This window comes from Cucurbita pepo, chromosome 18 (assembly GCF_057944985.1).
Source record: "Cucurbita pepo subsp. pepo isolate OVF chromosome 18, ASM5794498v1, whole genome shotgun sequence".
Taxonomy (NCBI): domain Eukaryota; kingdom Viridiplantae; phylum Streptophyta; class Magnoliopsida; order Cucurbitales; family Cucurbitaceae; genus Cucurbita; species Cucurbita pepo.
The window spans coordinates 11,332,792-11,346,141 of NC_141815.1; the positions used below are offsets into that span (position 1 = coordinate 11,332,792).

Genomic DNA, 13,350 nt, shown 5'->3' on the forward strand with positions numbered 1-13,350 from the left:
GTGGAATAAATAAAGGCACAAACTAATCATTATTAGGGGTAGGACTGGTATTTTAAAATCAATCACATGACAAATTAATAAAAAAATGATCATCAACCACCTCATTACCACCTCTCTCAATCTAGCATATATATATATATATATATATATATATATATATATATAACCATATAGTAATAGTCCCTTGAATATTTTGGTAATTTGTGGCAATTGAATGATAATAAAATTCTTAGAAAGAAAAACAAATAATTTAATACGGCCATTATTGCTCGTAGTTTAATATATTTATTTATTTCGTATATAACAATTAAAAAACTAAATTAATAATTGTAATTTATAAAATTAGTATTGAAAAGATTTAATTTACATTTTAGAAGAAAGTTTGTCACTTAGGGCCTTGAAGGATGCCACGTGTCGAGGATCCGTGAGGTTGGATTAAAATCCAAATCACTACCACGTTGTGCGATTGTATTTCACATATATAGCGATTTCATCCACGTTCAAGAGCCCCTAACAAAGCAGGGGCTTTATCCGTAATTCCATAAAGATTCGCGCCCCTTTTAGTTATATTCGATTTTTCGGATAACCTTCTTCAAAGAAAAACCAAACCCTAGTTTAGGTCATCGTCCATCGCCGCCGCCTCTTTCAATTCCCACCTTTTTATCCTTTTTTCGCTTCATCCGTCTCTATCCAACGCCTCGATCAGTTTTTCGTTATTAGATCTGGTTTTGTTTCGTCTTCCTCTACACATCGATCCCTATTTTTTCCGTTTCCGTCTTCTTTTTACGTTTCTCACCGTAGGTTTTCATCAAAGCACCGATCCTCGTGGTTAATCGGAGATCTGTCATCTCCGATTCTGGTTTTGGTTTTGTTTGTTTGTTTGTTTTTTTTTTTTTTTTTTTTTTGATTTTTTTAAAATTGTAAAATATTTTTTATCACCTGAGTGTCTTAGATCTGGAATTTTTTCGTTCTTCGTTTGGAGTCGTTTATTCCATCAATTTACCGGAAATCGCTGTTCCCGATTTGCTTGATTTCGCGCTTCCGGTGGATAAGCGAAATTTAGGGTTAGGGTTTCTGTGTATTAGGGATTTTATTTTATTTTGACCAAATTAAATTGGGGGTAATTCAAATTTCTCGGAATAACCGCAATTCTTCGGCCAATTACTGTATACCCGAGCTCCGTTTTTCCGATTTGTCTATTGCTTCGTTGGTTCGACGACTGTTCTGAGGTACAAAGCTAATAGCTCTTAATTTTTAGGGTTTCGGTTTTGATGTTTAATCGATGAATATATCTAACTATAATTTTTAATTTATTTCTCATCGTTCTTCAATTTTTGTCTTTTTAATAAAGCCAAGTCGGCCCCCCCTTTTTTAACGGCACATATTTACATTTATGTCCTTTCCCTTAGAATACTCTAAAACACGACCGAGTATTAAAGCAGGGCGTTGTTATATTGTGTTGGCATTGCTAGAAGGCTGGAACTAAACATTTGAAGTATTGATTACAGGATATTCTCACTATCACCAGTTTCCTCTAATTAATGATTGACTTCGAAAATATGGTCTCTTTCGGGTCTCGTGTTTCTTCGAGAATGCTTTTGAAGAATATTCTTTCCTTCGTATGTAGCATAAGACTAGCTAACCAAGCATGTTAGACACTCTTGTTTCTTATAAAGGGTCAAGTTTTCGTATTCTAGTCGTGGGATTGGCATGTCTTGTTTTAGAATTGACTTCAACATGCATGGGTCACTTCTCTTTAACTGATTATATGTTGTTTTGACTAAGCCCCTTCCTATTGTTATTCCTTCTCACCAAGAGGTTAATTTGTTTCGTTGATTCTAGAATGGAACATACTATTATCAATAGGATATGTTTGGAAGAGTGTGTCATACACACACATGCACCCCCGTCGTGATAGAGGATTGAAGGAGAGACTTCGAGGATTCTCTCTAAGAGATTTAACAAAGAGAAATTGTCTAATTCTACTAGTCTATGAATTTTTCCTGACCAATTACTCTATTTGAAGATTGACTGGTTATCTACTATATTTGGGAATTAAAAATGCTTTTGTTGGGAAGCATCAAAAGTATTTGATTAAGATCCTTTCAAGATTTGAGCATTGATTTTCCCTAGAATGCTTTTGGTTAAAAGAAATTGGGGAAGTGTGGAAGATACTGTGTTCTGCCCTTCTTACTTTATGATTGAAGTAATATTTGTTGTTCATGTTGGCTCGATCTGTTTCTTGATTTGTCGATGGGAGTTCTGAAATGTTTTTTCAATTATTTTTTTCCTCCTCAGATCACAATCGGTGCAGCTTTTAAAATGGTACAGAATCAGCCGTTTGATGATGGGGAATCAATGGAGATCTCTTCCAAGCACTTGAAACAAGTGGTTGAACAGAGTAACCAAATACTGTCATTTTCAGAATCTGTGATCCCTGAAGATACTCTACAGTATCATTATGCTCTAGGTGCGAGTTTGGCCATAATTATTATGTTGAAGTTTTTAACAGGGGTCTTAGACCAGTAGTTTGTAAAATTTGCTATCTTGCAGGATGGTAACATGGCAACTGCAGATTTTGTATTTCCATGATAATTGCTTCACTAAGATTAGCTGCAAAAGAGATTTTATGTGATTGTTTTCTATTTTGAGCTGTCTGAATAACTCTCATGGAAATTTCATTTTCCGTTGTCATTGTTAGGGGATGAATCTCAAAAGAATGACACAGAAATTGACGAAAAACATTCAAGTGCAGTTTTCTTAGAGCCGCACGGAAGTGACTTCGATACTAGCATTCCTGGCTGCATATCCTTCTCCTCTGGCGCGAACAACAGCAAGGCCCCTGAAGAGGGGTCCCCATCTAAATCTCCTCGACATTATTCTATTTCCTCAGATTTTTTTAACCCTGTAAATCATCAGCGAAGAATATTGACGTACTGTGAAGAAATATATTCTTTACTATTGGACCACCCTCCTCAAAAATCTGTTTCTATTGGTCCTGATCATCAAGCTATTGTACCACCTTGGAGATCACGGGATGTGGAGGTTATGTCATATGTGTCTGGATCAGATTCAAAGTCTTATCTTACAGGCGACGAATACGAGAAGAGGTTGATTGGCACCTGTGTTATTCCAATGCCGGATGTGGATTCACCCATCAGTTGTAGTCAAGAATTTGGGAGTGGAAGAGCAGCTTGCAGCTGTGAGGATGGTGGGTCCGTGGGATGTGTTAATATGCACATTGCAGAAGCAAGAGAGCAGCTTAAAAGTTCTATTGGACAAGAGAGATTTGTGGAGCTAGGGTTTACTGAAATGGGAGAGCAAGTAGCACAGAAATGGAGTGAAGAAGAAGAACGATTGTTTTATGAGGTTGTCTTTTCTAATCCAGTTTCAGTGGGAAAAAACTTCTGGGGTGATCTTTCGGTCGTGTTTGCTTCCAAATCTAAAAAGGAGATTGTTAGCTATTACTTCAACGTCTTTATGCTTCGGAGACGAGCAGAGCAGAATAGATGTGACTCATTAAACATTGATAGTGACAATGATGAGTGGCAAGGAACTGATGATTATGGTGATAATGAACCTGGAATGACAGAAGAAGATGATGATTCTGTTGTTGAATCACCACTACATGATGTTGGATCTGGTTTTAATCGTGGCAGGGAAGATGATTTGCAAGAGTACGACGAGGATATCGCTGATGAAAGATTTGATGATGATGAAAGTGGGGGAATTGGCAATTGTTTTAATAATTGCGGTTCCACTCCAACGCTTCCGAACAAAATTCCCTGCGACGAAAGGGGAGAACACGAAGTGCAAGATGATTCTTGCACGTCATCTGACACATGTCCTACAACTCAAGCACTTCCAGCCAAGACGGAGCATTGTGATCAATGGCTGGGTAGTTTTACGGGGCCAAACAATAGTGTTGGACTTGGACATGAGCCGTCAACAGTTCAGGAGCATTGTGATGCTAAGGTGTGGGACGTTGGATACTTGACTTGTTCGAAAAGTGAAGTTGACTTCTTACCAACTAGCAGTATGATAGAAGAAGTCTTTGGAGATGATTCGAGTCATTACAAGGCAATGGATGGAAAGAACTTGAGTTAGTTGCAGCCTGAGCTATCGTCATCATGAATGGTAAATTGGAATGGGAAAAAAAAAATTCCTTCTTTTTACCATCATGGGGTGAATCACCCAAAAATTTTCTCCTGCATATAAGTAGCGGTAGGGAGAGTTGCAATTTTTCTTTCTCATCAAGCTATAAGATGGACAGCTAGCTACCTTCCCTGTAAGGAGATGATATACTTGAAACACAATTGGTTTCCCTTCAAGATATCGTCGCTTGATCATAAATGAAAAGTAATGGACTCATGTTACCTCATGTGCAGAAGAAAAAGTGAGTTTTTGCTCATCCATTTTTTTATTAGCTCATTATCTGTATATAGCCGTGAACATGAATAATTGATACATAATGGTTAAAATATGTTGAAATTGCTTCGGGGACGTGTTTACCTAATAAACTAAGTTGTCAAGTATTATAGCAGGGGGCCTGTTGTTCATGTATTCATATTTGTCCTTTCCTCCTTAAATGATCCGACTGCAAAGGATCCAGTTCTGTGTAGATCATTGGCTCTTAGTGAACCAACCGTAATCATTTGCTTTCATTGAATCTGCATCTATGTTGTTTTTATCACCTATCTTGACTCTTCTTTTGGAACCCGTATTTCTTTTAGTGCCGAAAGTGACAGCAAACTATTTCATATTGGTTTGTGCATCATGTTAGTGCCATAAAGTTTCACAAAAGTTGTGCATAATTCATTATCTGTCATTGTTGGTTTCCGAGTGACTTGAATTTGCTTTATGAGTGGTTTATTTGCACTAAATATAGAAAAAACCCAAACCCAATGTGGATTTTTCCAAAGCATTTTTGGGAATCTAGAGGGAAAAAGCTGGGGTTATGGGTTTGGGTGGTGAAAAATAGGAGTCAAAGAGGTTGGGAAAGCAGCATAAAGGCAGTGGCAGGGAGCATCTTATCCTCCATTCTTGTTGATATGTAACAGCTAGGCTTTGTTAGAGAGACAGCGATTGCCCAGTCTTTGCTCTATAAAGGGTTCCACTTTTTTAAATTTGAGCCATCACTTTTTTTGGAGCTCCCCTCACTTCCAAGTCAAGTCCTTCCAGACATTAGCCCGCACCATATGCAAAAGATCCACATTATCATATCATCTTCTTCTTCATACGTGCTTCCAACTATCCCAATTCTCTTTTCTATCTTTTTTAAATCTCTGTAGCCTTCGGTCAAACTAATCACAATTTGTATTTGATAACCCGTACGAATCTCCCTAAAAAAATTTAAAAAGGGGCATCCCCGTGTCCCGTATCGATCCGTCCTATTCCTCTGTCTCCCTTCAACAAGCTTAGTTTATAGAAATCATCACCATTTGTTATCATTTTCCTTACAGCAGCAGAGAATCAAACTGGATTGGATGTGGTTGGCGAACAATGCACATGTTGCTTAAGATTAAACATAGACTATAGTTTATTTTATTCCAAAAGAAAGTTCGCGTAGTTATATTATATATTGTGGTGAATTGAAATGAATAGTTTGTGTCTGTCTGACACATTGTGGAGGAAAAAACAAAGGAGAAAATGGAAGGCAATTACAGACAAGTCACAGCTAAAAACCGTACCAAAGTGCTGGGAAGAAGGGAACAACCAAATGGAAGGTGCCCCTTAATCATAGTTCACATGTGATTAGCAATCCTAATCAATACATTTACCCTTTCCTTTCCCATTCATTAGCTTTGTGTTTAATCACCAACTTTGGCCGGCACCGCACCTCCTCTCTCCTTGGTTTGTTCTCCTTCTCTTTCCTTTCCTTTTTCTTTTGTGAAGAATCAATCAGTAAGATCCCATCAACCGAGAGGGAAACGAAGCATTTCTTATAATGGTGTGTAAACCTCCCAACAATTGACGACGAAAGATCGAAAGTGGCAGTGGGGTACGAAGGAAAAAGAAAAGAATGGGGCGGAAAATGAAGAAAGAAAGTAGAAAAGAATAAGGAGCAGATGAAAGTGGTAGATGTGGGAAATTCCTTAAGGAAGGAATAGTTTTTGAGTATGGCAGTTAGGTTTTGAGTAGGTTCCTCAACCATCATGGCCCCATGGGGATGATCGCCTTCACCAATCTCAGCCGTCAGATTTGGGGAAGCGTAGAACTCTCACTTAAATACACGTGCTGCTTTCTCTTCTCATCCATCTCTTGCATGGATTTCTCCTCTAAATATAGTCAAGCTTACACTCTAAAACAGACACACAAGCTCTCACAACACAACCTTCCTTACTTCATTTCCTTTGCTTTCTTCGTGTACCTATTATTAGTATCACAGGTTACTCATCACACCCAATTCCTTTAAACCTCTCTTACCTTCTTCTTTCTTCTTCAACAACTCTAAAGGGAAGGTTAGTAGATACAGATGTTTACTGGGTCTTCTTCTTTTCCACTTTTCATGCTTCGGATCTTGTTCTTGCTCCTCAATTCTTCAATTTCTGAGGTGGGTTCATTGATCTGTTCCTGTTTCAGCTAGGATTTTCTATGATCTGGGTTCTGTTTGTTTTTCTGTTTTCATTGGATCTTGTTTTTAGTGTTGAGAGATCAGGAACTGCCGCATCAATTCGAGCTCTTGGATTGATTTTGTTTCTTGTAAATGGAAGCTAATCTAGCCTCAAGACATGTTTGCAAGCTCTGTAATAAGAGCTTTGCTTGTGGGAGATCCTTGGGAGGGCATATGAGGTCTCATTTGACCAATAACTTAGTTGATTCTGATGAGAAACATAGCAGAACAAGCCTTCAATTTGCTGATTTCAGTGCTGGAAGCGTATCAAACATGGAGGAGGAGGAGGAGGTAGATTTGGAAGGTGGAAATCTAGCTGGGTTTGGTTATGGTCTTAGAAAGAATCCCAAAAAGACTCAGAAACTTGAGTTTTTAAGTGAAGAATCTTCACTCCAAGACAAGTTCTGCAGGGAATGTGGTAAAGGGTTTCAATCATGGAAGGCTCTGTTTGGTCACATGAAATGCCATTCTGAAAGAGTTGTTTCCAGTAGTCAAGAGCTGGAAGAACCAGATTCCCATATCACTGATGCTAAACAGAAGCTGGTGATGGATATCCAATCTGATAATGAAATTGAAGCTCCTAACAACAAGAGAAAGAGATCAAGAAGAAGAAGAACAGCCCAAATGGGCACGGAAAATTCAACGACCTCCTTCTCTTTTGCCACTGATTCCTCTGTTTTTGAAATCCAGCAAGAACAAGAAGTTGCCATCTCCTTGATGTTGCTTTCCATGGACGTGGGGAATTGGGTTGGCTTCAATTCTCCAGTTGAGTCCTCAGATAACAATTCAAAGTTTCTTGATACCCCATCTGCCGTTGAGAGCAAAACCTCTGTTTCCAATAAACTCAAGGTGAAGAAAATGGAGTCTGAAGTGAAGAAACCAGAGCAAAGTTGTTCTGCGTTTATGAACAAGGGAAAGATGATAGATCAAAGAGGTGGATCTAAATCTTTCCCCCCAAAAAATGACCAAAACCAAGCTAGATTCAGCTCTGATATGATCGCAAAATCCGGAAAGAAGACATTAGCAGAGTTTTGGGATTCAAAAATCTGCAAGAAACCCAAAAAGAGAAGCAAATTTGAGTGTGATATTTGCAATAAGATCTTCCACTCATATCAAGCACTTGGTGGGCATAGAGCAAGCCACAAGAAGCTAAAGGGTTGTTTCGTTGAGTCAGCCATGGAAGAATACGAAGAAGAAGAAATAGACAGCGAGCGCAGTGCAGAAATGGCGATTTCTGCATACCCAACAGCCGAAAACAAGCTTTCGAAAGGCCTCAACAATGGCGAAATGGGTTATCAGATTCCAAAAAAGAGCAGCAAACACAAATGCCCAATTTGCGAGAAAGTGTTCGCATCAGGTCAAGCACTTGGTGGGCATAAAAGATCTCATTTGATCAGTGGATTCAAAAACAGAGCAACAATTCAAATTCAAAAACAAGTCCCAGAAATCAGGAGGTTTCTGGACCTGAATCTTCCTCCTGAACCAGTCGAAATAGAAAACAAGAACCACAATTTAGCATCATTAAAGCACCCATGGTGGGCTGCAGCTAATGAACACAAGCACGAGGCTCTTGTGAATGTGGGATTTCATATCTAAATTGATAGAGACTTGAGAGATTGTATAGTGATCAATACTTTCTGGGTATCATTTCATTTCATTAATTCTTTTCATTTTGGTTGAAGATCTTGTTCTTGTTCTTCCTGTTCTTCCTGTTCTTCCTGTTCTTCTTGTTCTTGTGGTATAATAAAAAAGACAATTGGGTATCTGATCTCATTATTTTATCTTGGCATCAAAGAGAAATGAGTGATGCCTTGAAAAATGGGATTGGTATAAGAAAGCGATGAAGAGAGGATTAAAAGCAAGATTTAAGACGGCATGTGAGCTCAAAGTGGTTGTTTAGTCACCTACCCAAAACATCACAAACCCATCTCACTTTCTATACAAGTGCAAGTGGTGTTGCCATTAATATCATATACTATACTCTACTAAATGCCCCATTTTAATCTTTTTTTTAGAGAGATACAACTCCCACTCTACAAGAATAATTTCCTATTAACCTATAAATTTAACCCTTTTAACTTAGCCGAGACGTATTCAATTGGATAGATATGTCACATCAACTTCTCGTTACATGCGTCGGGTCTACTTATAATTCAACATTTAGGTTTGTGTTTATCCGATACTTGAAATTTTAATTTTGTCCTATAAGTCTTGTATTGTTTAATATTTTTTTAGAACTCACCGACCCACTAACACACAAAATTGAAAGCTTAAGACCCTCTGTTACTTTGCCTGTATTTGAATACGAGCTTTGTTCAACTGTGCCCACAAACCTATAAGCCCTCAAGGCAAGGCAAGGCAAAAAGTAAGAGGTGCTATGACTTTCTTTGATCTTGAACTCACTCCCGGACATGCTTCTTTTGTGTGCATAATTATCTTTAGCAATGCTTGTTTAGTACTGAGCTCTTTGAGGGCCTTTCTTTATCTATTCACGCTAAAAGGTAGTGTGTAGAATTAGACACAAAGTGATCCTCAGATGTCGAAATCAGCTATGTTCGATCTTCGGTTGAAATGGTGACTCACCAGCGACATTAAACACAAAATTAAAGCAGAAAAGTGAATTTACCATTTTCCACTATTTATTTTCCCTAATTTCACTTAATATCCGATTTGAGATCACTATTTTTGTTTTGTAGTGTTTATTGTATTGTGATTGTCCATGAGAAATAAAAAAATTAATAAAATTTATCAAGTTTATTTTGCATTATTTATTTACGAGGATGTTATATTCTATTATATAACATGGGTATTTTGAAAATAAAAAAAAATCAATATTTAATTTTTTAATGACATGAAAAAGTTAATAAGGTTTTTATTATGTTATTAATTTATTGAAATAAAAAAAATTAAAATAAATAGACTAAAATGGACGAGAGGGTGATTGTTTAAGCCCAAGGGAAGTTATGGCGGGAGGCCCAAGAATTTGGTGAGCTGAGCCCTTTGTGTTATCGGTTTCGTAGTCCACGATCCACGAACGCTATGCAAAATCTTCCCGGCGCGAGGCGAGGCGAGGCGAGGCGAGGCGAGGCGAGGCGACGAGTTCCATCGCAATCTCCACCGTGTTGGAGAGACTTGAGAATCAGAAGTTGGGAGTTCTAATTCTGATCCTAAACTGAATTTCTGCTTCGTTTTTCCTTCTATTCCTCCGTCCTGATGTTCCATCAGCAGCAGCACCCTGCTCCTCCTCCTTCCTCTTCTTCTTCTTCTTCCGTGCCTTTTTATTTCCCTCCTCAGCCTCACATTGTGAATGGTAATCCTTCTTCTTTCGCTCATTTTCCTCAGCCTGTTTTACCCCCCGGAGTCGCTTCCGAGCCGGTCCTGCATCCTCCCGGCACCGAACCTTATTCCAATTCCGCCATATTAACCTCGACCTATGTTGGATTGGAGGGCCAACCGCAATTTTATGCTGACCCAACTGTTGCTTCTCATAATTGGGTCGTTCCGCAGTCTGACCCCGCTGGATTTGTGAGTGTTTTTTTCTTTTCTTGTTCCTTATTTCTCTTGTTTCAATATTCTACGTGTCAATTTCCTTGTGTTTGGTGGTCTATCTTCTATTTAGTTTGGATTGTTTCAGGGTTTGTGGAGGCTGAGGTCCTTTTGTCTCTGTTATTTGATTCTTGTGTTCTTAGTGGGAAATTTGCGCGCACAAGACAGTGAATTGTTCTGCCGTATGAACTGGGTTCTCCCATCCCCACGCCATGGATTCCTTTTAAAATAAGCTTTGTTAGTAAGAAAGTGTGTGATACTAAATCATTTTGATGTTTCATTTTACATACTAAGTGGATGCTTTTGATATCTTTTTTCGAAGTACTTTTGAAAATTTAGTGTGAAAAGTGCTTTTTCGTGTTGATAAAAGTGATTTTGGCCATACCAATTCAATGTCTTTTCAAGCCTAGTCTATGTGATGATGTATCTTATTTATGCATATCATCTAAACTCTATTGCTTGAAAATTTTCTTAAGTTCTTTTGGGTCAGAGTCAAAAACTAAATTGAGCTTGGTCATGACTTAGACATCTGTCCTATGGTAATATGTTCAATTTTTCCATCCCCACGTTGTTTGAATTCAAAAAATTATTCTTAAACATAACATAAGTGATGATGGATCTTATTTTTGCGTCTACTATAAGCTCAATTGCATGAATGGAGATAACTTTTTTCTCACAACAAATTTTATGTGAGTGATGGCTTTATATTACAATCATCCTATGCATCAAGACTTCTCAGAAGTTCATGACGAAGATTTTTAAAAAAAAAAAATTTGTCTTTTTGTGTAGGCATTCATATCTTTGCTTGAGAATCAGATAGCTTCCACGAGTTCTAATTCTGTACTGGAAGGCAATTGGGCAACTCAATCCTTGGCACACAACGCAACTAGGACGAAACATGTGAAATCCAAGTTCACCCAGCCTGTGCGATGTGAAGTTTGCAAAATTAACTGCAACAGTAAAGATGTTTTTGATAAACATGTAATGGGGAAGAAACATAAGAAGAATTTGGAAGCACAAAACAGTTCCTTGACGGGAAGTACTTCCTCTGATAGGAACATATATATGCTAAACCAAACGGGCAGTGTCAGTGGTCAAGTGGCACAGGGGGCTCCGGATGTGCCTGCTGCTATTAAAGGTCTAAATACAAAGAAGCGAAAACTTACAGATAGCAGTACGAAAGCTGATTCTGCGAGGGTATGTACTGTATGCAACGTTGTTTGCAATAGTCAAGAGGTTTTTGATAAACATCTGAGTGGGAAAAAGCACGCAGCTCAGGTGAGTTACACTGGTGTTTTCGGCTAGTATAAACTGTGGTACTCTGGTCATCATTTGCATTTTCTTAGAGTTTTTTTCTTTCAATACCTGTTTACTTTTATTTATCCCTTGAATATAAATATGAATGCATTATCTAGTGGTAGAAAAAGCATGAAATAGAAATCATTGTCCATTTCCATGGGATTATTGGAAGGTTTGCTTTGTTTCTTTTGTGATCCTTATTTTTTAGACAAAAATGCAGTATTCTTCAATCAAACAACTTTCTATCCAGGGTTTTTTTTTCCAGATCTATAACATTGTCTTCCACTAGATAATTATTGATAGGATAAGCGTTAGTATATCGAAACAAAGGATTCAGAGAAGTATTTGGAAAAGCAAGGGGCGATGGGTATTGTTGAAAGTTTTTTGCCATATGTAAAAATAGATCCATATGTTGAATGGTACAAGGTGGTTGGGTTGTTTAATTTTAGTTTTTGTTCTTATTTCAATCTATTTATGTCTTTCTGGCTATTATTCACCACCTTGGCATATGTATAGGACACTTCTGTTGCATCCCTTTCATCATTGTAGTTGAAAGGTGTCTTCAATTAGGGGTCTTAGTTGTGAAACATCGTTCCTCTGTGCATCGAGTCAGCTCAGTGATGATGGTTGCTTCCTTAAGTGATCAAGACTACGTAGTTGTTTGGTGCATGGTACTCTACTGATCACAAATCTAATATGCTATACAATCAGAAGCTGCTGCTATTCTTCTAGTCATTGTCAAGTGAAAACCATGAGCTTTGGTGGGATTGGTTACTAAGTTAGAGCTGTTGCTTTCTGGTCATATATCTCTTTATTAAAACTTCAACTTTCCTGCTGAATAGGCTGTCTTAACATCCCAAAATCCCTATGCTGCTGCAATCCGGTCTCAATATGATGGCAGCTCGAAGAAGAAACCGAAAAAGAACAAGGTCGTTCAGTTTGCCTGGTGTGAGGTTTGCAAGATCAGCTGTAACAGCAATGAAATCTATGCCAAGCACCTATCAGGAAAGAAACACTTGAAGAACATAGAAAAAGCAGAAAAGGGATGGAGTGATGCAGGTGCTTCGAACGCTCTGCAATCGGCAACAGAGCCAATTATCGGGCCAACGGAAAACCCATCTACCAACAACCCAAGTAGTGATGATATACAGAAAACACAGAAGAGTTCAGCAGCTCAAACACCAGAAGATCTGGAGACGAAGAAACGCAAGATTGTGGAAAGTGGTACGGCTGCAGATTCTGTTAGAACCTGCAGCATTTGCAATGTGGTCTGCAATAGCCAGACAGTGTTTGATTCTCATCTGTCTGGCCAGAAACATGCTTCCATGATGAAGAAACAAGGTGTCTCTGGAATGTCAATGCTAGTTCCTCCTTTAGTAACTGCACTTCCTAACTAGTCTCGTCGGAAAAATCCATTCCGTTCTCGCACCAAATCACTGTGTATTTGTTTTCTGATGTTCCCATATGTTCTTCTCTGTGCTGTGTATTCTTCTACTCCGAGTTGTGGCGCTAAATCGTCGGTAGGGGGCCAGGGATATCATAGATTTCTAATTACAGACAGTGATTTTGCAGTTGTAAACTAAAGCATAGATCATGCTACTTGGAAATTATGACCAAGTCTCTAATTCCTTAAGAAATCATATTCGGTGAAACTTGATCTATCAATTATATATCTCCTTCCACTCTATCTTCTAGATGATTATACCCTCAACTTAAATTTCACCAATCACCTTCTTAAGCTTATGAAAGTTTTGTAAATATACAGTCTAGAACTGTAAACTTTGTTCAAATCAAGCTCCCGGATTATTGGATCGTTACGCTCGAACCTTAATTCTTGATACAAATGAATTATAATAAGAAATTATATTTGTATATTTTATGAAGTGGGTTAA

General features: G+C 38.1%; 3 protein-coding genes across 3 annotated transcripts; all 3 read left to right on the forward strand.

The window, feature by feature from the left end:
* Window positions 1-507: 507 nt before the first annotated feature.
* LOC111780073 (uncharacterized) lies at window positions 508-4,503 on the forward strand. The gene is made up of 3 exons (XM_023660349.2): window positions 508-1,229; window positions 2,299-2,470; window positions 2,702-4,503. The coding sequence occupies exons 2-3, from the start codon at window positions 2,323-2,325 to the stop codon at window positions 4,105-4,107; spliced, it is 1,554 nt and encodes a 517-aa protein (XP_023516117.1). The 5' UTR covers window positions 508-1,229; window positions 2,299-2,322; the 3' UTR covers window positions 4,108-4,503.
* Window positions 4,504-5,764: 1,261 nt separating this feature from the next.
* LOC111779579 (uncharacterized) lies at window positions 5,765-8,294 on the forward strand. The gene is made up of 2 exons (XM_023659644.2): window positions 5,765-6,553; window positions 6,645-8,294. The coding sequence occupies exon 2, from the start codon at window positions 6,707-6,709 to the stop codon at window positions 8,207-8,209; it is 1,503 nt and encodes a 500-aa protein (XP_023515412.2). The 5' UTR covers window positions 5,765-6,553; window positions 6,645-6,706; the 3' UTR covers window positions 8,210-8,294.
* Window positions 8,295-9,751: 1,457 nt separating this feature from the next.
* LOC111780652 (uncharacterized) lies at window positions 9,752-13,110 on the forward strand. Its single transcript, XM_023661116.2, has 3 exons — window positions 9,752-10,138; window positions 10,949-11,437; window positions 12,301-13,110. Exons 1-3 carry the CDS (start codon window positions 9,827-9,829, stop codon window positions 12,853-12,855), a joined length of 1,356 nt encoding a protein of 451 aa, XP_023516884.1. The 5' UTR covers window positions 9,752-9,826; the 3' UTR covers window positions 12,856-13,110.
* The last annotated feature ends 240 nt before the right edge of the window (window positions 13,111-13,350 follow it).